The sequence below is a fragment of the Stigmatopora nigra genome, chromosome 13 (assembly GCF_051989575.1).
Source record: "Stigmatopora nigra isolate UIUO_SnigA chromosome 13, RoL_Snig_1.1, whole genome shotgun sequence".
Lineage (NCBI taxonomy): Eukaryota > Metazoa > Chordata > Actinopteri > Syngnathiformes > Syngnathidae > Stigmatopora > Stigmatopora nigra.
The window spans coordinates 9,943,706-9,967,347 of record NC_135520.1 but is presented as its reverse complement, the minus strand read 5'-3'; the positions used below and the strand labels follow the sequence as shown (position 1 = coordinate 9,967,347).

The window sequence follows — 23,642 nt, the reverse complement described above, 5'->3', positions numbered from 1 at the left end:
CCAATCCACATTGACTGAGAGTATTGGCAACGATCTTTTGTTCGCTGCCAGCCCCAAGTCAAATTGAATTGGACGTCTGTCACCGTCAAATGGCAGTTAAACATCCTCTGTCAATGCTAGCCTTCCCACTTAAAATAATCTTGAGGTGTAAGGATATTGTAAAAAAAAAAAAAAAAAAAAAGAAATAATATTTTAAAAAAGGCTTTTTACTATGTACTTTTATATTTACACCAGTGAAACAAACTTCAGAAGTAAAAAGTCAAGAAAACAACAACCAAGATAGCTCAACTTATCATGCTGGATCACAAAATGTAATAATTTGTTTGCAACCTTATTTTTTCCTGCACAACTGATTTGCAAAAGACAATGATTTTTATTTTTACCTAATGCCGCATTGAAACAACTGCAGTACTATAAAGTTGGGATAGCTGTGTTCAAATTGGGGAAAAAATAATTTCTGGGGTGCTGGATTGGACTCGGTATTGGGACGTCCTCAAATTCAGACCTAGATTACTTACATAGTATGTGATCGGGACATCCCTAGTAGTTTCAACCCAATTCTTCAAAGTCAAAAACTGTGAACATCAACCACTCAGGCTCATACATAGGAATGGCCATAATTTTCTTAAGGAGTTATTTTTCTCCACATTACCTCTGTCTGTCCATCCGTTTTAGAGGTGGTCGACCAGCCGCCGCCGAGATGCTTTTAGAGCGGTTGTAGCTTGGCTTGTAGCCAAGACCCCACTTATCCTTTAGCGAGGCCGCCTTGAAGGAAACAAAAATAAAGTCAGAAATAGTTCTTTAAAGGTATGATTGAGACACACACAAGGTAATTGTTGAGGTAGTTATTTTTTGTACAGACAAAGAGCTGCAATTAAATGCAGAAAGGGAGAAATACGAGAACTTACTCTCATACTGGAGCGTCGCAACTTCTTCCTCACATCTCGCCTGATGTCATTGACAGCCACGCACTCAAGCTGTTGATAACGCTGAATCTCCTGGTTGATAGTGCCCTCACTTGCTCCCAATTTCCTAAAGAAGCAGAGATATCACTGAATATTTTTTAAAAATAAATTGTCCTGGTTCAATCAAACAATTTGAGTATTTCACTTAACCCCAGATGTGCTTAGGGGTCTGATCTTAAGGGCATAGTGAAATAAGACACTTACTTAAGGTCGTCAATGACCTTGGCCTGTTCGTTCAGCTCTCTGATGTCCACTACCCTCTTGGTAAACTTTCGTCCACGCCCGTCAATCACCTGGTTCCCCATGACCATCTGCCTTCTGGGATCAACTGCCTCCTGTTGGGACAATGAATAACAGCTGAAAATCAAACTGTAACCCTGCATATAGTGCAAGAGCAGTCTGTGACCAGATGTGCTTCAAATGTGACCTTAAAGTCTAATTACCGCATTTTCTGGACTATAAGTCGCACCTTTTTCATAGTTTGGCTGGGCCTGCCGCTAAAACTCAAGTTAGTTAAACGTCTAATTATCATCCATTTACTATTGTCATGTTAACATGTTTGTTCTTGGTTTATTATAAAATAAATCTTTTTGTATAAAGGCAACTTAAAAAAATATTTTTTCCATTTCTTTGTGCGATCTTTGGCTGGTGCGACTTACAGCCGGAAAAATACAGTAGTCATTATAAAATTCAGTGTTGAGTGTAAATGAGGTTCCACCACCATCACCAGTCCACAGGATCGTTCCCATTATTGTCCACAGATGTGCAGTAATTTCACCCAAAATTAATTCTAAAAGAAAGGTTGTCAGTAATGTGAAGCAAGGCTAGTTCAGAATTTTTCAAACCCGAAACCCTCATTGGTCAAAAGCAGGTGCCAGCAAGTTAAGTTATCTGGGTGGTGTTACTTTTTCACCCCAAAAGTAAGTTCAGCAATATGGCTTGCTACATACACAGGCCCAGGAGAGAGGTCTTTGGGCCCAGGTACTGTCCGCTCGAAGGCGGGGGTCGGGACTGTTTATGTAGTCAGTTACACTTTGGGGTCGGGGACTAAGCCCAAGGATGTGGTTTACCAGGCGTTTCTTGAAAGTCAGACGTGGGCTGAATGGGGTCTCTGGACTCTGCAGAAACACGGTAGGGACAAACGGAAGGACAGCAAGAAGATTTGCCAACCACTGTTTAAGTTCACTTCACTAAGCTATTTCACGAAAAGAATGACATTTGGCAACTGCTTTACTCTTTCACTGCGATTAACTGATATTACTATTTGTATTTTCTGGGGCAAGCGCAGAAGTTACCATAATGTTCTGTTAAATCACAAACAGAACGAGTGGTTAGCGCGTCGGCCTCACAATTCTGGGGTCGAGGGTTTGATCTCAGATTGGTTTTCCCTGTGTGGAGTTTGTGTGTTTTCCGTGGACTTGCTCTGGTTTTCTCCCAGACCCCCCCCCCCCCCCCAAAAAAAAAATGTATGATGCTGGTTGAACACACAAAATTGCTCCTAGGTACAAGTCTCCTTGTGCCCTGCGATTGGCTGGCCAACAATGGCGAATGAAGTCAGCTGGGATAGGATCCAACAGGCCCCGCGACACTTGCCAGGATAAGCGTAAATATTAATGAATAAAAATACAAACAGCATATATTGGATACAATACTACCAAAAGGTTCCATTAGGCCAAACATTTCCAGTAGAATTATGTCCATACTAACTCAATGGCTGCCATTAATTGGGCTAGACCAGTGGATCTCAACCTGGGTTCGATCGAACTCCTATTTTATTTGACACTAAAAGTAGAGTTTGGTGAATGCTCATATGAAACTGGAGGGGTTCGGTAGCTCCAACACGTTTAAGAACCATTGGTTAGATTTGGCTGGTTAGATTTGGCTGTGGATTCCCACAGCCAAATCTAACCAATGGTTTATCTCAATACAGAATATTATAGAGTGTCCAATCTTTGCAGGAACTCACTCAAAGCAGATATGTACTAACCATGTGAACGGTTGGTGACATGGTATCAACTTCATCTTCATCTGAAAGGTCCACAATGTTGGCAGAGTTGAGGTCGGTGATGTCTTCTACGTCTTCCTCGCCCGTCATTGAGGTCAACGTATTTCCCAGGGCATTAAGGCGCTTCCCAATGTTGGGGTCCATGTGAACATCAATGCCACACATTTTCCAAAGCACATTCAGTGTCCAGGTACCGGCACTACTGCTCTCTGATTCGTTAATGAGAGTAAAACGAGAAACGTTAAAATTAATCAAAAACATAATTACCGTGAAATTCATATTTGATTATAACTTACCAGCAGATGGTTGCCCCGTGGTCCGTGAACAAACTTCATATGTGCCATCAGGGACTATACCTAAGTGAGCATAACAAAATAGTATAATTTTCTCAATGAAAATCTTAGACACAGTGAGTAACTATTATTACTTACAAGCATTCATGACCAGGTCGCCTCGGATTTCAGGCTTCCAGTCATCCCATGAAGTCTCAAATCCCTCCGCAAAGCGGATACAGAAATTCTTGAAGTGTCCTTTGCTAACCAAGGACTCAGAGGAGCAGGCCGTGATCAGTGTACTTTCAATGGTCAAGACCAAAGCTGAACTAGTGTCAAAATCTATGCTGTGGTTTGCCTAGCAATGCACCAAAGAGAGAGAAATGTGTTACTTGGGGCTTGCAATGAGATAAAACAAAAGTATGTATATATACTGTACAGAAATCGGATATTGTTAATTAAAAGAGGACAGTGTAGGTAAGGCTTGTAGGTCCCACTTCAGACAGCTTTGTATCAGTTCTTTTCTCTTTAAGGAGGTAAAAAAGAACATTGAAAATGAAAACAATCACAATGTTTTCATGAACAACTTATTCATGCCCCTAAAACCATATATGGTCTAGTTGACAGACATCTTAGCAATATAATAGTATATATTGGAATGTAATATAATATTAAGTGTGGTTAATGTATATTTCCACAAATTTTGTTTTAGGAGACTTCATAAAGTATAATATAAGACTGTATGAATGTAGTTGTAGTACATCATTGTCTTGCAGGGCTCTATAACATGTCCACTTATGGTTTTATAGTGCTTGAATAAATTGTTCATCTACAAAAAAAAAATAATACTGTTGTCATTTTCAATGCTCAATGTACCAAAACCACAGTGGAATGTGAAATCCTTAATTGTCATTCCTAGGTTTTTGTAGAATAATAATAAAAAGGTCTGTAGAAATTATCCAAATTCTTGCAAAGTTAATACATTCAGATCGCAATGTTTCCTTTGGGCAATAAATATATTTGTGAGCAATTCATGACTCAGTTGCAGGAATTAAGATAATTTCTAATGTACATGTAGTACTGTATTTTCTGGACTATAAGTCGCACCAGCCAAAAATTGCATAATTAAGAAGGAAAAAAACATATAAGTATATGTCACATTTTTGTGGAAAATGTATTTGATGACCAATTTTGTCATAACCAGTTTCTAGGTATGATGACAATAAGGCTTTTTGTCAAGTTAATGATATGTCAAAGCCTATGTGCGATTATTATAAAATCCAACACCAGGCACCAGAACAACAGGCTGAATAAGTGTATGGTGTACTAATGTCACATGACTGACATGCTTGGTAATGTCAGTAACGACGTAACATTAAGAGTTGTTCAGATAACTCTAGCATAAAGAACACGCTAACAAGTTTACCAAACTATCAGTTTCACTTCAAATCACTAACTCCAATGAAATCTTCATGCTCGGTGCCACTTTCAACTCGGGATGTAGATGCAATTAGCTTTTTTGTTTTCTTCATTTCAGAAAGAGTAACCTCCGCTTTTCGCCAGTTTCTCGCTAACTCCAAACTGTATTTCTGCTGCTCGACTACCCTTTTCGGCTGCATATTCCACTGTTTGAAAATAACGTGAAATGATATAATAATGTGTTAATAATTTCACACAAGACGCACCAGAGTATAAATTGCAAAACTATGAAAAAAAATGCGACTTATATTCCGTAAAATACGGTACATAAAAAGCCCACTTGTTCACAAAATGATTGAAATGGAAAGTAATCATTTAGACACCACCACCACCATTAGTGGGTTAATTATGACCAAGAAATAACAAAGAATCACCAGTGAAACAAATGTCAACACATTTTAGCAATCTCAGCCTCTGACCCTCAGCAACCCATCATAAGTGATATACACATCGCTGGTTACTTTTTGTGCACTTTTACTCTTGGCTTTTGATGTGCAGGGCCCAGATTCAGAGTTGGAAGGGTTTGCTTGTCCTTTCTATGGATATAAGCCATGATATATATGTTATGTTACCTCCTGCATGTGAAAGCTAAATTTTCAGTGCTAAATAACCAATTCATTTGGAAAGTCAAAACGTATATCACCGTCAACAACACCTATATATTACACAGACTAAAAAATAATAAAGCTCAGGTAGGGTGTAAACCTGCTTAATTACTACAGGAAACGTGACCTCTCATTACCTAGTGTGTTTAGATGACAAAGTATTGAGTTAACAACTATTCTTATACTATTATTTTGATTCTCCAGTGTTATGGAATTGCATACCATTAAAAGTGAAACAGGTACCTCGAAAGAAATAAATACTGCATTTAAGCTCAAATAACATGGTATTAAACCTCTATTCAACCAGATAGAACCTGTTGAGATCAAGATCTCTTGCACAAGGGTGAACTGGCCATTAATGCTCACACTCATAGCTATGGGCAATTTACAGTGTTCAAACAGCCTACTATGCATGTTTTTGGTATGTGGGAGGAAACCGTAGTACCCGGAGAAAACCCTGCGGAAAATTAAATGAATAAATTTGTTAAAGAGGTGTTTGATGTGGAAACCATGCTGAGATTCATACTGATTTTGGTAAACACTGGTTTAGATGACTTTTTATGGTTGGCAGCCAATCGTTGCATGATTATCCTAAAAGATATTGTGATCTCTCCAAATGTGGTACCTTCTCCAAGTGTCTTAATTGTTTTATCCAGATAATGAAGTTCTTCATTTAATGTTTCTCCACATTGCTGCCTTAGTTTCCTAGTTCCTATCAATAAAAAGCATCTTCACACAATGATGCAGCCACCCAAATGAGTCCTTTTAGGGATGGTGGTTACCAATCGGATCCTGTAACCAAATCTACTACTCCAAAAATAACTGTACCGGGTGCCGATACCGAGTATCGAACCTTTGTCTCATCAGACTGCAGTTATACAACAAAAATGAGAAAAAATATATACTTTTCCTGCAAATATTTTATACTTGCAGGGTCTGGGCTGTGAAAAGAATATGGTATTAGTAATGTTAACATCCTAATACATATCTGATTACCTGAGAGGCATTGGTTATGGGCAGGCAGATGCCTAAGTCATTGACGGTCAGCTGAAGAAAGAGGGTGCTAAAGGCCTGGGCAGAAGTCTGTTGGATACCAGGCAGCTTGTCCACCACTTCTTTTGTGGCCACATGAATGTCCTTGTTGAGTGCCAAACGTTGTTCATTCCAATTGTCATATGCTGCCTTGTAATTCAGCCAGAATAGCACAGCTGTGAGAGGACACCAAAATGGAAACAGCTTTTAAAAATTGCCATTGTAGTGTTATAAGACTCAACAAAAGTTTTGAGACCAAATGTAGGTTGTGGGCTTGTCTGCCTAAAGTCTATACATATGTCTTCTTTTTGTTGAGGAGATATGACTCTGGATTTTCAGTCAATATTGGCAATTATAGTATGACCTATTGTTCATCCTGATATACTTGATAATTATAACAAATTGAGGCAATTAGTACAAGCCCTCTTCAAATTTTGAGCTACTAACCTTCCAACATTCCCTTGATGAATCTAACCTTAAAAACAATCAAAGGCTTACTATATTTTACTGTAGCTAACACCAATGAATAAAGTTGGTCTTTCTTCACTGAATATTTAAAGAAATAGGTTATGACACAACCTTTACAGATGGTAAAAACTATATAAAGGAATGTAAATAGCAGCTGATGTCACATGTAACTGAGCTACATAAAAACTATAACTAAATATAAAAATCATCTAGTAAACAATTGTATTACATGTACTGCAAGATAATAGACGGTATTTGATGTGATTAAGAGAAACCCTAAGGAAGCTGACCTCTGTCAAAAGCCACTGGCTGAGCGAAAACAATAGGCCTATTGAGTGTGATGAGAACAGCCTCCTTGTCAGATGAGCCACTGATCTCCTCCTGTAGAGCATTTCGTAGACCGATTCGAGTCCGAAAGTATGCTACCTGATGGAAGTCTGAGCCAGCCTCTTCATACACCTGTCACAGGCAATATGAGTTAAGCTTAATTCTAAATAAATAAACATTTCTTTTTTTTTTTTTAATTGATGGACCTATACTATGTACCTGATGCTTGACTATTTGTCCGAGGGCCAGATGAAGATCAACTTGACATTTGCCAAAGAGTTTCAAGTAACTGCTGCTGCCACCAGGCTGAGCTTTACATTGGATCCTGTTGGAAAGCTCTAGCTCAATCAAGCCAGTTTCAAAGCGTACAGCTCTCATCGACGGGGTGGTAGCGGTCATCTGGATTCCCTGTGAAATTGAATGGTTAGGTCAAGATTGTTGTTATGATTTTAAAATGTTGAACAGTATTGCATGTTTCTGCATCATTGTACCATGGGTATCAAACTCATACACTGGTGCCTTTACTTATGAATGCTTCATGCATTGCAGATGGCATGTGGTTGACTGATATTGCAAGACAATACAGCCGGCTGTAACCGGCCTACCAGCATCACTACTCTGTTGAAGCAGAGGGAAGCATTAACCTGCGACAACTCCTAGTAACTATATAAATGTAGCGCATCAGCAAGCAATGTATCCAGACAATCAAGCTGTCAGCGACATACAGCGACATCTAGAGACTCGGGCATTTAGTGGATTCAAAATGTGCACCGACTGATTGGGCACCTCGTCCACTTTTGGGAAAATTTGGGACTTTTAAGTGTCCTCTATGTGTATTGTGCTTGTATGGTTTATTAGCGCTTAGTAAGGGGAATAGCAATCATTAATAAGGGCAGGAGGTATGCAAGAGGTATGCAATTTTGTTAGTCAACACTGATAGTTTAGAGACATAATTCTCCAAATCCTTTTTTGAGTATGTTTTTTCATTTTCATTTCTTTTTTTGAGTAAAAACAATACAAAAGTAAACTAATTATTTTACATAACTCTTACTTTACAAAAAAAATATATAACCAGATATGCAAAAATAAGTGGAAACTACCTTAAACATAAGGCTTAACGAATAAAGCAGGATTTTGGGTTTGTCCGCCTCGGTTGAGGTATCATGCTCATTCCACAGTGGAATGGGTTGCTCGACCCCTACAGGAATGAAAACACACATTAACAGTTTTGAATGGTCTTTGCAAAATAACGGCTAGGCTATCTGACACCACAATAAATCATAAATAAATCCTACTTAATTTCTAAAAACTATCAAATGTCAACAGAAATCAAATTGTTCCCATTTTGTGGAAATTAGTGTTATACAGCCTTTTTGCAATCTTAACAAGGGAGGTGCATTTAATGCATTTATAACAGTTCAGCAAATTCAAGTTAAATTTGAGCTTTTCTTTTTAAATTACCTGACACCTTCTGAATGACTTCATTGACCTCCTTCATAAAAACCTTTTGTAGGAAAACCAGGTGATTTAGGAGATCAGTGGTCAGATTATGTTCAAAAGAGCCAATCTACACAGGAGAGGAGAAATATGAGTGTTTAAATTATATTCCTAATGATAACTTATTCCCTATGTTGTCATATATCATCAACAACTCCCACCTCAGCCACACAGCGTAGATAGTTGCCCTGAAGATAATTCCCTTGCTTGGCAGGAAAGTCATCAGTACCCCAACCTTGGTCGGAATGACTCTCGTGGTCCTCCATGATGTACTCTCCAGACATAGTGACTGGGGGTAGGGTGAGGCTCGCTGATGGCGGCATGGTGGACATGTCCACTGGGGAAACTTTTGATTGAAAGCACAGTTTGTGGTTTGGCAATTCAAAGGTGAAGCTAGTCTGAGCTCCTAAGGAAGGCACAAAGATACATATTAAGTTGTTTTGATACTTCTCAAAATATTACCAGCTATTACAACGCATTGTCTTTTAATAGACCTGTCATGCCATGGCTTTTCATAGGACCCATTTTGTACTCTGCTTTCAGTGAGGGCAGAAGGGCAGCCCCAATGGTGATTCCATCCATCATGGCACTGAACTTGAGGACAATGGGCTTCTTTTCAAGGCCTTCTGGAAGCTGAGGGAACTCATTAGCTTCAACAGGCGTCTGATTGATGCTAGATCCTTTATCAGAGGGTTGTGGAGTGGGTGTATCTTCCCTGTTGGGAGGTTGACTGTGGGGGAGGAAGCAACAATTAATCTATCCATCCAAAATGGTCCCTTGAATTAAGTACTAGTATTTAGTGTGTTAAGAATGTCAAATAAATGCATTAAAAAAAATGTACTGAATATAATGTGTCATAATAGTATTAAACATCATAACCACTAGTTTTGTGTTAGTAGATGCTGAATTACAACCAATTAAACGTTTTTCCATTGTAATATCCTGTTTTTGGAGGGTTTTTTTCAGACATTGAATAGTGATCAAATAAGATGTGCATGTTAAATTTACTTTTCTATTGAGTGGATTAACTTATAAAATAACCTGAAATGGATGTGATTTGTTTTGTAAAAAGCATTTTTGTAAATCCATGCTAAGCAACTTAATAGTTGTGCGACACGTGGAATAAAATCAAATAATTAAAAATCCTTCAGAAGTTTGTCTTTTTTTTCAAATTTTCCTTACAAGTGACAAACAAGTTAGCATGAACACATGTGTTGCATTTAGGAGTATTGTAGAATGCTCAATATGGCTCCTAGGTAGTATATTCTCTAATAGAAGATGGCCAAATGGCAGACATACACATTAGATGGCTGTCGGATGAGGTCAGAGATCTGTTTAGACAGTTGATGGGAGCTGCGGACCATCATGCTGTGTAAAGTGGCTGGGTGTTGGGGGATGTTGATCATGATAGCCCCCACTTTGAAGACTGCTGCATTATTAGTTTTCAGTCCACGCTGTGCACTGTACAAGGCCTGAGACTTGGCGATGTTACATTTAACCACAGTTCTGAAATGTAGAGAAGAAAACTCTTGATCAAACAAATTTGTATAAGAACCTGTAGCAGGTGACATGATGATATGATGTGATTGCACAAGAACACAATTATTAAGGGGTCATGCAATTAAGCACATCCAGATATTTGGAAACAAGAACAATGATAAATTGTACCACTTTTATGGAGTTTTGACTTGTACAAATCGACACAGAGCACCACCACGCTATATTTACTTTCTATTGTTGATAAAATACTTAAATGCCTTCAGAAAATTACCTGTGCATTTACATCTGACAAGTGTTATAATTAAATTCAAATCGGATCTAAAATTACTGATTAAATATTAATTGAACATGCCCTTTTCAGAAAAAGTCGTACTAGAGAATTGACTGCACGTACTAACATAAAAGGTAGGTGCAAAACTCCCTGATCGACCAAGGAGTTACAAAAACAACAAAATCAATGGTATATATAAAAAAAGAAAAACATACTTGGGGGGAGCTAAATACATAATTTATCTAGAGATAACACATGCTTTAGAGTTTAGACTGAATAACGCGTGGCTTGTTGCATCTCTAATTTCTGCTAGTAACTCTTTCACTGCCATTGATGAAGATAGATGCCCAATAATATAGCTTTTTTAATCATTCTGCTGTGAATTTAAATTAGCTTATTTGTAGTAACCGACCATTCCATTCTGAGGGGAAGTGTGACAACATATGAATGTTGATTCATTTGCTTCCATGCATCCCCTCCCTGTTCAAATGTATTGAAAGTGTGAAGGTCAAAAGCCAGCTACTTCCTTTGTATATGGTAAAGCCATTTAATGCTTACACATGTGGATGGAATAGACATGACAAACAAATGATAGAAATGATTTTAAAATATGTAATGCAGTGAGCCCTAATGAGCAACAACGTACAGAAACTCTTGTTTTGCTGTGCTGGTCGGAGATGTTGGGAAATCCTCCAGTCTATGCATGTTATTAAAGGAAGGAGCAAAAGAAAAACAAGAAAAGGAAAGCACAGGAAAAGGAAAAATAATTCTACAAAATTAGTGTATATAGTCTATCAAATATGCGTTCATTTTCCAAGGCAGAATTGTTCTTATAAAAGTATGATCTATGCTATGTTCATAACTTCTAATTACAAATAGTTTAGTGATGAGCAAAATGGAGAAAAACAATTTACCACAATATGGTCCATTTTATATTACAATATAGATATGGCATGATAAATTTAATTTTTATTTATTTGGTGCAAAATTATACCAAATTCATGGCAACTTTTCAAGCACTCACTTTCCAACAACACACTGGCCAGTCACAAATGTAAAATCATTTCAATATCTAATTTTATACTATTATTGTGCAATGTGGTTTTGATTGTTGTATATTAGGTTTACACATTGCCATTAATGAATTAGCTAATCCGGTTGTCTCGTTCTGTGTGGATAATATTTCTATTTTCAATTGTCCTGCATGCGATACTCATGTACAATTCACAGTGGAGCCAATTGGCTAATTATCAAGTGGACTTGGGGATATTTTTAGGCTGATTTCTGGAACTACTATCACACCAGGAGCCCTATCAATGTAGCAATTCAGCACAAATTGGGCAGGCGTCTTCTGCTAAGATAACATGCAAAATGCCGCAGGACATTCTTATATCGTTTTGGCTATGTATTTATATCTTCATTTTGTACAGCACTAATTTTATTTATTATTTTATTTTTGATTCATATTTTCTTATTTATTATCTTACATGACAAGAATTGAAATCAAGGTAGCCGATTATAAAGGCAAGAATTTATAGTACTTTTGCATTTAAGACACAATTCAAAAAATACATAAGTTTGTGCAATGATGCAAGTGTAAAGAACTCTGTACGTACTGAATGTCTGGTGTTATGCCCTCCAGTAGCACAATGTTCACACCTCCAATGTGAGCTGATGCGCAGGTTTCAGTCATTTTCTGATGGAGGATATCTAGAGAATAATATAAATAAAAGTCAAAAGTAATGCAATATGAAGGATAAAAGCCATATTCATCCAACCAGGAAAAAAAACATATTTAAATTAGATTGTATTTTTTCTATTGGCTAAAGATGTACCATGTTTAAATTTAAATATGAACAATTCAAATAGTAAGTATGCTCATTAAGATTTTTTTTGGTATTTATTCATAATTACATTTTTTACTTATTTCATGATAGTACAATCAGTAGTTAAAATTATTATTGCTGTTGTAAATTTTTGTAACTTTTTAACATAACATTATGTATTAACATGGAAATACTATTGTTACTTATGTAGTATTTCTCTTGGAAATTTGAGGGGTGATTTAGGGCTTTATACAATCTTGACTTGTTTTACATGTCAAGAATGAACTCAATAATGTAACTAAATTCTGATTATCGTAAAAGTATTTCCATCAAAACAACATAATATAATCATTGGTTGTCATTTACGGCCCAAAAATTTGGACAAAATGAAATTCAAAATAAAATGGATGTCTAGCACCCACAATGGGAAAACATGGGCATTGAGTCCTCCCAATTTAGGTTTAAAATATATATTTTTTTGTTATAAATTTTAAAAAAAATCAAAATCACGTATTTTTGTCTTAAGATTCACCTTTCATCTTCTCCTTGAGGGTAAAACTTCCATGTATCTTCTTAAGTTCCGCCTCCATTGTGAGTCCACCAATGTCAGCCTCCAGGTGTGTGCGATTTACCATTCCAATGCCAAACACTATGAGTGTGACATGCTGGGGCTCAGAGCTCACCAGGCTGCGACGCCTTCCACCTGTAGCAGGAGGCCTCGTGGGTGTAGATTCTTCCTGTTCGTTCTCAAAGATCACGTTACAGAATGGCTCTGATGGCCGACGCCCACCTTCTGTGGAAAAGTGGAAAAGATTAGGGTTGATTAATTAATCCAGTTTATACCATGCCATAACTAAATGTTGAACAATGAGTGGCTATTTTGGCTGACTGAAGTCAATTTCTAGTGGTAGTATATAAACTCAGAGAAAATATCACAGAAAATTGCCATTAATGCAATCACATTTTTGAGAGGGACAATATAAGACAGCGTATATATCGCTAAAGTGAATTGAAACATGTGCAATGCAATTTGTATATACTGCAAACCTACAAATCAAAGCTATTATTCAATTGTATCCCCTTAATGAAGTTCACTCAAGTAAAAAATGATTGCATGAGATCACAAACAAAAGAAAATTATAAATATAACTAATAGAGAACTATAAATCTGTTGAATTTGAGTCAATGTATGTATATACGTTTATATGTTTAAGTATAACTATAGTGAACAAAAATATAATAGTCTTGATGTAGGACTACAAAAGTAGAACAGCTGAAAGTTGACGATAGGGTGAACATGGACATCAGTTTTAACTGCAACTAAAAAAGGTTTTTTTGCTTAGCCTCAGGATATTACATTCAATAATTTAGGATAACAATGGCAGAGATATAACTTGGGGATACATATTGTATTAAAGAATAAATAGTTTCTTATTTTGGGTAATGACAGTAGGACACTTTATATTGAATAATTCATCAAAGATTCTCTTGCAAACAACATTAAGAAAAAACACAGGAGATATGTGAAGACAAACAACACTAATAACAAAACACAGGAGGTATGTGAGGACAAAGCTACTACTCCAAAAGCAAAGTTAGAATCTTGACAAAGTGAATGATTTTGGGGTTTAAACAGGGGAAAAAAATGCTGACTGTTGATTCCTACCTGACAAGCAGTTTTCAGCAGCACTTTTTTCCAAAATGCCTGTGGGATCTGAGATGAGGGAGTAGAAGTTGAGCAACTTATACATGTTCTGCCAACATTCTGCTGAAGGCTCGCTCTGCTCCGACACTGTGATGGAGTCAGAGTCATCCATCTGGATCGTCGTGTGATCTGCCACATCACGGGAGCCTTTTCTGGACACCTAAATATTTATAAAGAGATACATGGCAGCAATTTTACAAATTGCAACTTCAAATATAAACTTTGGCTAGTATTGTTTGTAATTTGCTCCAAATTGCAAGGAAAAGCCCATTTTCATACAGTTAATGTTAAATGTATTTATATTATGTTAAACCTTTAAAAAGGTGTTTTTCTAATAACATTGTATAAACTCATTTTGAAATGATGCTTGCATCGTCTTGAATGTTTTTGGAATCAACAAGCGCCCCCTTGTGTCTGAATACATGACACCATATCACAAACAAATATGCTCTCAATGATTAAAAAAGGGTGCAAATTGTAGTTTTTTTTTTAGTATAAAGCATATTTTTACCTCCTAAATTTGGTCATCAAAGGCACCCTTTCCATTTTGCACATATATTATATATACTCCCCTTAATTGCTGGTATCCATAACCCAAAAAGCAAGTCAAAAGCCAGATTATAAAATCTTTCTTAGTAAAATCTCCCCATGTAACTATTACATATTAATACATTAACACAAATCAGGTGCGAGATGTACATGGATTGTTGTCAAAATTGGTCGGTGAAGCTACTATTTTATAATACTATTTTTAACAGGAAAATGGAAATTTTGACAGCTTGTTACCTTTGAGGTACGGCGCTCAGAACGTCCAAGTGAACCACGTCCTCTATGCTCCCTCCTTCCTAGTGTGTCCATGGCTGAAGGTGGTCCATTGATTGGTACGCTTCCAGCCACCCCCACCCCTCCACCACCCAACGCAACAACCAAACCTCGCTTGCTCTTCAAGGTTTGTGTTGCACTGCGTGCTGTTCCATTTACGCTTCCCCTTGAACTTCTGCTAAAGTCAGACGATCTGAAATGGCGGTATGGCCGGGCCTTGAAGGTTGGTGTTGGTGAGGCTGAGCCTGCAGTATAGCGGTTCAGCTTGATGTCTGTTTGAGTGGCTTTAATGTCGTCGATCATGGTGCTGAACTGGTGAATAAGCCGCACTAAAGCCATGTCGACACGTTGGCTAATGGCTTGGCAGGCTGTTGTGAAGTCACAATGAAATGTATTGTAGTGGCGGCGGTTGAGGTCGTGGAACGACAGTGGGACTGTAGAGGAGCCTTGTGGTGCACTGGTTGACTTCTCCATCACGACTGCATTCAAGCTGAATGTCTCGATAAGAAGAGCTGGTTTGAAATCAAGTGGTGGCAGGTTCACCTTACCTTGTCTAGAAAAGGAAGAATTGAGATTGTTTTTTAAATCATGTCAGATAATGCTGCATAGCTAGCCAGTTCCTCAGATTTGAAAATTAGGTACAGTGATTTTTTTTTCACAAACTATTTGTTATCTGTCTCTATCTGCAAAAAATCCAATACAAGTTGGGGTGATGATGCTAAAATTTACCAACTGAAGTATAGCTAATGAGCCAAGTGATATTTGTGATTTTTATCCATGAACCGATCCAATATTAGTAAACACTGAGGACATTCATAGTATCACTGTATGATTTCCCACTGCAATTTTTTATGGTCAAAAAGATGTACTATACCTCCTGGATCTTTTGTTTTTACGCTCTTTGGATGCATCAGAGTCCACAATGTCTGCTCTCAAACATTCCAGGTTACCAGAAAAAGATAAATGTTCTCCAAAATACATCTTGTAGCTCAAGGGAGTGGTGTCTTGTGCTTGGATTCCAGTATAGCTAAGTAAAGGCTTGAAAACAACCTAAGAGATACAACAAATGACAAAAAAAACTGAAGTAAGCTATTGTCATTGTACATCTAACAAACAACAAATTTGCAATTAAATGTAAACTGCTAATGCAAATTTCAAACATTTTCATTTAGTGAGACAAAAATACATAACTGATTAAGAATTGCAAGTATATGGACTTACATACATTAAATCTGTCTCAACAAAATGTTAAAATAATTAAAGAAAAACATAAAAAAGACTCTGCCCAGGACGGCAGGAGGAAATAAGAGACATTTTATTTGAATGCTTCTTATAGCAGTGTAAGACTGTCATATTTGTGACTTGACATTTGTAAATAATACAAATTATTACTGTTATTAGTTTCAAATTTTCACAACCCAAGTGTGGGATTTTCTTTCCTTAAGATAGTGGGTACCAGTATTTTGTCCACAACTGAACGACTGAACAAAAATAATAAAAAAGAATAACATTACTTGAGCATCAGCCAGTTGAACAGCAGCAGGACATTGATTTCCTTCTTCAATATCAGCAATGTCATCTTGGCTAGTGCTATGCTGAGAATGCTGAGAGTGGGTCCCATCCAGGGTGTTCTGGTCACTGGATAACACTGTGTTGAAGTCCGATGCAGAGGGTATAGTTGGTAGGTTACACGTTCCACCTAAAAACGTTGAAGAAATGTATAGTGTTGAACTAAACTAGTAAATAGATTGTTCCACCAAGCTATGCAATTAGAATGGTTCTAAAGATCAGGCATTAGTGACTTGTGTATTTAGAACAATTTTAAGGAAGTGCATGGGCAGAAGGCAAGGTTGCTGTATATGATCAAAAAATTTGTGTTTTTTGGGATGTCGCTGGAAATCAGAATATCCATAATAAATTGATTAAAGAAAGCTGAAAGTAGGAATTTCCACACCACGGGACTATCCGAGATTCAAACACAAGCCCACTTAAATATTACACAGACATCCTGTGTAGACAGACGCAAAGTCGTAACAAAATGCTGTACAGCAAATGCAATTTGCCAAATCATCAACCAAGCACAATAAAATTGGGACATAAATACAACAGTAACACCAACAAAAACAAATTAATCGGTGCTAACAAAACAGTACTAAAATGCTGCTTAATATACTGTGGTGTTGCTAAAATTGTATCTGCATCAAAGATCACATGATCAATGCTCACAGAAAACTAATCAAGTCATGCGAATCTAAATGTGGAAAGTGGGATTTTTAGTGATGCAAGCTAAATATCATTTACACCATGAATCTTGGAAAAGGAGATCCAAGCTGCAGCTGAACTTGACAAAGTGTATTCTTACTACTATGCATGTGTTAAGTTACAGTTCACTGTTGGTATTGAAGTTTTAAGATTATTCTCCTTCATAATAAATAATCAACAAAGGCATTCGATAAAAAGTTATTACAAAGGGATACTGATACAAACTTCTAGCTAACTTATAAAGGGGATTCAACTATAGGACCTAGGTCTAACTAGTACACCAACTTCAGCACAACACTGAGTGACAACCCCTAACCTCCTTCTGGACTGTTTACTCTCTGTAGAGGCTGGTACTCGTAGGAAATAGTTGGGGAATCCAATGGGTCATGAAAAACTGAAAGGTTTGTAGAAAGTTGAATTTATATATTGGTGGATTTGCTCAGATTTTTTAAAGATTTTTTTCTTTCAAATTTAGAGCCAACAAAAACTCAAAAGGAAGAAAGATTTCTGTGAATCGTGTCTCACCCGTCTGGAGGCTATTGTGCTGTGAGCGGTTAAGAGGGGAGTCCTGTACCGCAGCCCCTGTCCTGTTACCCACTGCATTGGACATCCAGTTGTAAAAGCTAACGGATGATGGCTCAGATAGAAGTGGATGTTCCGTCAAGATATCTGTCCCTGAATATAAAAAAGGACAGTTTAAGTTTAACCATTTAGGTTTACTGCACAATTTGCACTATTTTGGCATACACTAATAATGCTTCTTATTTCAATGTTTTTAACCAAAATCAATTAAATAACACTTGATATTGGAGAGTATTGGAATGAGCTTTTAAGCACCAATGCTTAGAAATCTGTACTCTTAGAAATTTAGTTTCCAAACGCTCATCGACCCACATCTTTGAAAAAAATAAAAAAGTGGGCTTTTCACCATTCCCAAGAAGATATGCTTCTGCTGTGAATTTCAATGCATTTAATCACTAGTAGACATCCAATACATTTTGAGTGGGAGCGTGTCAATGAATGTTCATTCATAGCCCAGCAACCCACCCTTTTTAAATGGATTAAAAGTTTTCCACCGTCAATGGTAAGTTAAGTAGTATCTAGCATCCCTATGACAGCAATGGCTTTACCTTCAACCAAATACACAGTAATTTAGTTTAATAAGAAATAAATATTATTTAAAAAAAAAAAAAAACGTGTTACTGGAACAGTATCTGCCAATACCACACAGCCGGGTATCGGAATTGCTATCATTGCAACCCTACCATTGACCCTCTGCATAAAAATCGTACATGCCTTCTGTGTCATAACCTAAATTGTGCCCAAGATACAAATTTTATTTTAAAAAAAAATCCTATTTCAATGGTGAAATAAATGTTGATCTGAATACAAAAGGATGAATGTTGCAACTTTTAATATGTCACCTGTACGAGTGAGGGAACCGCTCTTGGCTGCTGTGGCAAAAGATGTTTCGTTCCTTTGGGGTGTCCCTTCCAGCAGGTTGTGCAGACTGCGAAAGCTCCCTGTTAAATTGCTCAGGAGACTCTCTTTCCTGGGGCTGTCCTTGACTGGCAACCCTACCCTGCTCACATGTGCTGGTGAGTCAGCAGCTGTGTCACCGCTGGTGTAACTCAGAGACTGATATGGATGGGAGCCCTAGGTATTAGATATTTACATGTGAGTGTCGTGTTAGATGAGATGAATTTCCATCACGAGACATATATACCAGGAGCGATGGTTGACATTTACCTTTATTCGTAGTGCAGACTCGTTGTGTGCATGCGACTTGGACAGTTTCCTCATGATTTCTACTCCGCTGACAGGACCACAGTTTGGCTCTTTTGGTGGCGGGCGATTGCAAGGTCCCTCCAATAACATGGTGTGCTCACTCACTGTGGCTTTACAAAGGATTTCAATTAAAACGTAGTGTGACACAATATAGCAAAATCTTTCAACTTTACATAATGTCAAAAGTATATTAAGACAATCTTTTCTCAAGCAATGACTGAGCGCTTCAGGTTTCTGTTGATATTTGGCGATTAATGGTGAAATGGAAAAAAAGAAATAATTTGCCTGTGAGAGTTAATTTTTCTAATGTAAAAAATGTTTTACCCCAATTTTTTTTTTTTGGAGAAAGTGGTCACTACAGTGAACAGCTTAAAGTTGACACTAAATCGCAATTTTCCCATGAAAGGGTTAAAAGAAATATTTTTCCTCCACCTGCATCATATTCAAATTCAGCTCCATCACCACTTGTATCGCTTTGCACTGCAGCACCGTTATCCAAGCCCAGGTTCGTCTCAGCCAAGTTCTGCTGAGATTCCTTTGGTTTCGTGAGCTGATTCGGTCTCATTAGACCAATAGCTTTGAATCCCTGAGTAACCACAATGAATTTCATCCACTGACGAGCCAAAGCTACAAGACCCTTTTTAAGAGTCACTAAGGCTGGGACCCCATCGTTCTGTAAATAAATATAAGGAGAGAAAACATTAACACTGGAAACACTTAGGTTAATTTGGATTTTAGTATCAAAGGGCATCCATGAGAACATATAATATGTATTTGCACTGGTAAAGAAATGCATCAATCTCATACTAACCAAGGTTGCCTCCTCAATGACGGAATAGTCTGCCTGTTGCAGATATCGGTGAAGGATGTTGCAAAGCATACATGAGGGATTCTCATGCAGGTAGTGCGCTCGCTTAGTCACACGATTATACTTGCTTCGAATCGGGATGTGGATACTTTTTTTCTGCAATAAGGAAATTTAGTAATTCAATGAAAAGGGTTTGGACTGAACAGCATTGTCTTAATGATTAAGGTACTGACCTCAAGAGCCTCGGTCATTATACAGCCCATTACAGCACACACACGGAGTGTACCCTCCATGTCTAGTTTGCGAAAAGAAGATTTGAGCTGGTCAATTGGGACTAACCAGGCTCCGATAGCTGGAGTGGCAGTGCTGAGTAGATTTAACTGCCTAGAAAACATAAGGATGATTTATGTTGGGGGGTTAGATTGACATCTATCAAATTTGCGTCCTGACAAATGTGAATACATTAAACATTTAAGTACATTGAAAATGATCTACTAATGTTTTAAACTGCATAATTTTAATAGCCAAGCACAAAATACAAAGTATTTTATTTACTTACATCCTACTGAGAAGAGTACTAAACCTAAAGCTGATAACACTAATCGTGACACTTACATATTTCAATTGTGCCATTCAATAAATGATGCACAGCTCCATGCAATTATTTTTGCTGTCAATTGTTACATGTGAAAATGTTTTTGATAGCTATTATGAAATGTAACCTCACCATGACCAAGAGGAAGTAATAAAGATCACGTTGGAATCAAACTAAATGCAAAGTAAAATCTTTGCAGCTTGCTTGCTCAGTTTACATTAAGAGATGTACATTTATTTTATCATTTGTTAGTTGAGTTTATAAACATTGTAAACATATCTATAGGCGGCTTAATGACATCATTACCTAGAAATGGCCTGTGAAGGTCGCACATTGGTAGGTGCAGCAAAACTAAACCAAATCTCACGGAGAGTTAGTTTCATGCTACTGGAATCAGGTGGTGGAGGCATTAGTGGAAGGTCTTTCTTTAGGTCATCTGACTCAACCCCTTCATCCTGGACAGTTACAGCATATTAAGAAACAGAGCTAAAATTAACATGGGCCTGTCCCATCACCAACAAAGGACTTCAAATTGAAGCATATATCGAACATAAGACGACCCCATTTTTCAAGACTCAAGTTTGAAAAAAATACTTTAAACACCAAATTCCATTTTTACATAAAAAATTATGACAATACATCTGAAACAATATATTTGAACGAAAAATGATGTTATTTTGCCTCATTCAAATCATGCAAAAACTGTCTATCAGATCTTAATAGTATCGGATATTTATATATGTAAACTAAAGTGCAATCACATTTGTAAATAAAAGGCTTTTGGTTTCTGAAATGTAAATTAACCGAGCTGCAGTGATAAAACAACAAAATTGCAATAACTGCATTAACTTGAGTTCTGCATCTAGGATGACCTAATTTAGACTAATTTCTTATCTTGTACTGTACAACGCGGTAATGTAATCACAACCAGCTGCCGTACCTGATCATCTGAGTCCGAATGCCCATTAACATCAGAAGGGGGGTTGACAGTATCATGTGGTAAATTGTCATCAGATACATCAGTGCTGTAACCACTCCCAGTCTGAGAACCAGTTGATCCATTAGACTTGGGAATTCCGGCTTTTCCATCCGTATCTGAGCGGCCCATCATGCCGAACGCATTGTAAAGAATAGCTCCTGATTGACGACCGCCTACAAAAAGCAGTATAAAGTTTCACTAGCAATTCAAAAATATGCATATTTTGTGAATTTTCTTCCAGCTTGTTTACCTTTGACTGTGAGATTCTCAATGCCGCATTCAAACATTATCCAACCCCATTTCTCAAGTGAAGTGCCAGAACGAGTGAGGTCACCTGAGCTCCCATGAAAGTCTGTCTCATCTACTAGAGAAAACTCCTCCATTTCCTCTAATCCAAACAGCACTTTGGACTTCTCAATAGGGATGGCTGTAATGGCAGATGTGCCAATGTCTGTGGGTGGAGAAATTATGAAGAAATAGCATTTCAGACAATCCAAAAGCAAACCATTAAATATGATATACATTTTAAAAGAAAATAACCCAACCTGTTGAGTCAAGGCCTCTTAGCTGGCTATGGATACGATGGATGTTGAGCCTTGCGGCTATTTCTTTGCCTTTTTCAATGCCAGCATTAGAACGTAATGAGCCAGATGATTGAGGCTGCATCTTAGTGGCAGAAGCGTATTTTTCTAACATAGCAGAGGGTCGCCCTTGTTCTGTAGTAATGGGAGGTTCTTCGACTATACCCCTGGAAAAAAATATACACAAAAACTGCTTTCAATATAATAATCATGGTGCATGTGATATTATTTAGAACTGTACTGCATCATATTGAGTTGTTCCTAATATTTTTGTGACTAAACTTCATTGTTGACAAATTTCACTACCTGAATTTAAGATTACAACAACAACAACAGCAAAACACTGAAGATAACCTTGCCTAAAAAAAGTATATCATCTAAAATAATTTTTATCTCAAATGGGTCACACACAGATATTAGACTACCCAACAACACAGATGCACACACATGCTTCCAAGCACACTTAACATTTGAGGCCTCACCTATTCATCCTGAACTGAGTGGCAATTCTGTCAAAGCACAGCGCCACAAGAGATACATGTGTGACGCACTTAGACGAAGAAGATGGAAAACCCTCCTCCACAGAGGCTTGTAGAAGACATAGGTTCACCTAAAAGGAAAGAATAAAGAATAAAACACTGCAGATATTAATATATTAGAGTATACAAATATTTGCAACGTGGCCCGGTGGAACAAGTGGTTAGCGTGCTGGCCTCACGGCTCTGTGGTCCTGAGTTCAGATCCAGGTTGGTCCACCTGTGTGAAGTTTGCATGTTCTTGCTGAGCCTGCGTGGGTTTCCTCCGGGTACTCTGGTTTCCTCCCTCATTCCAAAAACATGCATGGTAGGCTGATTGGACACTCTAATGTGCCCCTAAATATACGTGTGAGTGTGCATGATTGTCCATCTGCTTGTTCCAAATGATCGTCTGGCCAGGCTGATTAAGGGTGTCCTCACGCCTCCGAGTCAACTGGGATAAGCTCCCTAGGATCGTATATATTCATTTACCATACCGTTTATCCTCACAGGCATGCTGGAGTCAAACCTGCCCAACTAAGCGGTGGACACACTGAATTGGTGGCGAGCCAATCGCAGGGCACAAGGATATGGACAACCGTTGGCACTCACACTCATACATAGGGGCAATTTTGAATGTTCAACCAGAATAGCATGCAGGTTTTTGGAATGTGGGAAGAAACTAGAGTAGCCACCTGGGATTGAACCCTCAATGTCAGAAGTGTGAGGCCGACACGCGAACCCCTCATCCATCGACCCGGTTAATTATGAATCTTAAATCAGGAAGTTTACCTTAGGGATTGAGACACTGGCTTGGAGGCCTTTAATTTTCACATTGTCTGGTTTGACAGACAAATCTGTCTTACCATGGGAAGGATTAAGCGAACCATGGGTTGTGCCCTCTGTCTTGGAAAGCTTTTGCTCCTGTTTGGCTGCTTGGCTCTGTCCAAATTTATATAAAATATTTATTATAAAAAAGGCGGGCTTTTCCTTAAAATGTTTTTTTTTCTTTACTTACAGATTCGGTCACTGTAGATTTGCTAATCTGATAAGCCTCATTGAGAACTTTCCCATGTAGATCATCCAAAATGGCTGCAGGATGACGAATACTGACAAAGTGAACCATAGACTCTATATACCTGAAACGAGACCAATACAAACTGGTTGTAAGGTTTTCAAAATATTTTACAGATGTAAATAGATTCATAGCAATACTGGAAAATCAGTCTTCACAAAGCCAAACTGCCAGAAAAAAACACCATCATGATTAGACAGTGACACTCAAATAAAAGTCCAAACAAATTCCCACCTTACAAACCAATACTGTTTATCAGAACTAA

General features: G+C 37.7%; 1 protein-coding gene across 9 annotated transcripts in view; it reads right to left on the bottom strand.

The window, feature by feature from the left end:
• The window catches only part of kiaa1109 (KIAA1109 ortholog), a 60,366-nt gene that overhangs the window by 18,385 nt on the left and 18,339 nt on the right, over positions 1-23,642 (bottom strand). For 4 of the 9 annotated variants that reach the window (XM_077730787.1, XM_077730788.1, XM_077730789.1 and 1 more), the window contains exons 34-66: positions 23,321-23,441; positions 23,095-23,244; positions 22,270-22,397; positions 21,752-21,954; positions 21,457-21,657; positions 21,168-21,379; positions 20,534-20,682; positions 19,866-20,016; positions 19,636-19,788; positions 19,257-19,497; positions 18,786-18,934; positions 18,461-18,692; positions 17,562-17,711; positions 16,289-16,473; positions 15,649-15,824; positions 14,739-15,327; positions 13,914-14,112; positions 12,780-13,040; positions 12,038-12,131; positions 9,950-10,156; positions 9,145-9,380; positions 8,812-9,056; positions 8,615-8,720; positions 8,254-8,351; positions 7,373-7,561; positions 7,117-7,285; positions 6,323-6,534; positions 3,402-3,600; positions 3,267-3,326; positions 2,953-3,179; positions 1,170-1,300; positions 909-1,032; positions 653-765 (exon numbers count right to left, since the gene is read on the bottom strand). In XM_077730787.1, the coding sequence (XP_077586913.1) occupies positions 653-765; positions 909-1,032; positions 1,170-1,300; positions 2,953-3,179; positions 3,267-3,326; positions 3,402-3,600; positions 6,323-6,534; positions 7,117-7,285; positions 7,373-7,561; positions 8,254-8,351; positions 8,615-8,720; positions 8,812-9,056; positions 9,145-9,380; positions 9,950-10,156; positions 12,038-12,131; positions 12,780-13,040; positions 13,914-14,112; positions 14,739-15,327; positions 15,649-15,824; positions 16,289-16,473; positions 17,562-17,711; positions 18,461-18,692; positions 18,786-18,934; positions 19,257-19,497; positions 19,636-19,788; positions 19,866-20,016; positions 20,534-20,682; positions 21,168-21,379; positions 21,457-21,657; positions 21,752-21,954; positions 22,270-22,397; positions 23,095-23,244; positions 23,321-23,441 (6,060 nt within the window). Of the gene's footprint in view, positions 1-652; positions 766-908; positions 1,033-1,169; positions 1,301-1,915; positions 2,084-2,952; positions 3,180-3,266; positions 3,327-3,401; positions 3,601-5,182; positions 5,258-6,322; positions 6,535-7,116; positions 7,286-7,372; positions 7,562-8,253; positions 8,352-8,614; positions 8,721-8,811; positions 9,057-9,144; positions 9,381-9,949; positions 10,157-11,067; positions 11,119-12,037; positions 12,132-12,779; positions 13,041-13,913; positions 14,113-14,738; positions 15,328-15,648; positions 15,825-16,288; positions 16,474-17,561; positions 17,712-18,460; positions 18,693-18,785; positions 18,935-19,256; positions 19,498-19,635; positions 19,789-19,865; positions 20,017-20,533; positions 20,683-21,167; positions 21,380-21,456; positions 21,658-21,751; positions 21,955-22,269; positions 22,398-23,094; positions 23,245-23,320; positions 23,442-23,642 lie in introns of all 9 variants that reach the window. The other 5 variants (XM_077730785.1, XM_077730786.1, XM_077730781.1 and 2 more) reach the window with 4 other exon arrangements.